The 1,889-nt window shown below is 59.1% G+C and overlaps 1 protein-coding gene across 1 annotated transcript in view; it reads right to left on the bottom strand.

Annotated features, from left to right (window-relative positions):
- Mvp (major vault protein) overlaps positions 1-1,889 on the bottom strand; it is a 25,939-nt gene that overhangs the window by 4,187 nt on the left and 19,863 nt on the right. The window contains exons 8-9 of the mRNA XM_033758502.1: positions 718-999; positions 1-191 (exon numbers count right to left, since the gene is read on the bottom strand). Coding sequence (XP_033614393.1) covers positions 1-191; positions 718-999 — 473 coding nt within the window. The remainder of the gene's footprint in view (positions 192-717; positions 1,000-1,889) is intronic.

Genomic DNA, 1,889 nt, shown 5'->3' with positions numbered 1-1,889 from the left:
ACGCGGTAGCTGACCACGCGGGTCTTGTTCCGGGCAGCAGGCTGGAGGGCCTTGGGGGCGTCCTTCAGGCCCCTGTCGGCCAGGGGGTCCTGCGCCGAGCTCAGCAGCTCCTCCACGCCGGGGGGCAGCTCCTTCTCCCACAGGACCTCGTCCTGGGTCAGCATGTAGGTGCTCCCGACCACGGCGCGCACCTGCAGGGCGGGACAGTGTCTGCAGCGACCGCAGAGCTGGCCTCCGCCTGGGCTCTGCCACCTGCTGTCATCTCGGGCAGGGCAGTGGAACCTCACGCCGTCGGGGCGGGAGGGAAACCGCGCGTCTGGCTCAAGAACAGCACCTGGCACGCCGTGCATGCTTGATAGTAATTCTAGACTCTTCCTTCCTCGGAGCGGGGCTTACAGGCCTGGCTTACAGGGGCTCCACTGTCCTGGTCACAGCCGGAGAGACCTCTACGCTGGTGCCAGAGCCCCACCCTGCAACCTAGCCCTTCCTCCCAGCCCAGTTTCTGAGATTTGAAATTAGATATTTAAGACAGATGACAAGTGCTCCGTGGAACGCCCTAGCCTTCCGCTCAAACGCCACCAAACAGACACCACCAAGTGCCACCGTGAAGCTGCTGCGCCCTCCTGCCCGCAGGCCCCTCCCCTTCACCCAGCGCCCTAACTGGCTGGGCCAGAGCAAGACTCAGGGCGCACCGGACTCAGCACCCCTCGCCCTCACCTTGCCGGTCTTGACGTCCTGCACGTAGATGCCCTCGTTCTCATCCAGAGGGATGGCCTGCCGCTCTTCCACCACCTCCACCTTTGCGGACGGCACGTACTCCAGGGGCCCCCGGATGAGCCAGTGGTCCCCCGCCTGATGTGGGCCCTCATCGGCCTCCTCGCCGTCCTCCAGCGCCTGCAGCGCCTTCAGCAGTAGCCCCTGCTGCTCGGACAGCACGTACACGTCCTGGATGCCTCGCTCCAGCCGCTCTCCCGGCCGCAGGAAGAAAGACTTCTCCCCCTGGTGGGAACCATGGGGAGGGTTAGGGGCGGCTCCCGCCGCCCATCCCAAAGCTCTCCTCGCAGAGGCTGCAAAGCGCTGGTGGAAGCTCACTGGATCAAATGCGTCCCCCTTTCTCCCCAGGGCATCCCCAGCCCTTTTTATTTTGAGACAGGGTATTGCTAAATTGTGCAACTCGCCCTAGCTGGCCCCAACCTGAGATCCCCCTGTCTCAGCTTCCCAGAGTGCTGGGAATACAGGCGTGGGTCACTACTCTCCAATGTCTTGGAGGAGGGGTATCAGGGCGCAAACTTGGGACCTTGCACTTGCCAGACAGGTGGTGGCACCACCGAGCTAAATCCCAGCCCTTCCCATGCTTTTTTTTTTTTTTTCCTGAGATGGTGTAATTTCTTCTTTTTCTTTTTTTGGGTGGTGGTGGTGGTATAATTTGAGGGTTGGGCTTGACTGGTCTTCAACCTAAATTTGCCCCACCATCAACGTTTCCAAAATACAGACATTTTCTCTCTATCTGTCGGTGATTGGTTCCAGGACACTGCCCACCATGTGGAACCCAGAATCCATGGATGCTCAAGTCCCTTACATAAAATGGTAAGGTAAACCAGATGTGGTGGTGCACACCTGTAATCCCAGCACTTGGGAAGCTGAGGCAGGAGGATCACCACAAGTTCAAGGCCAGCCTGGGCTATGTAGTGATCTAAAGGCCAAGTCCAGCCTTAACTACATAGCAAGACAGGGTCAAGAAACAAGAAAGGCTGGGCATGGTGGCCCACACCTGTAATTCCAGCACTCAGGAGGCTGAGGCAGGAGGATCGCTGTGAGTTCGAGACCAGCCTGGGCTACATAGTGAGTTCCAAGTCAGTCTCAGCTACATAGTGAGATCCTGTCTCAAA

The sequence above is a fragment of the Fukomys damarensis genome, unplaced genomic scaffold, assembly GCF_012274545.1.
Source record: "Fukomys damarensis isolate Sample0158 unplaced genomic scaffold, DMR_v1.0_HiC HiC_scaffold_34, whole genome shotgun sequence".
Taxonomy (NCBI): Eukaryota; Metazoa; Chordata; class Mammalia; order Rodentia; family Bathyergidae; genus Fukomys; species Fukomys damarensis.
The sequence above is the reverse complement of the archived record's forward strand: the minus strand, read 5'-3'. Positions and strand labels throughout refer to the sequence as shown.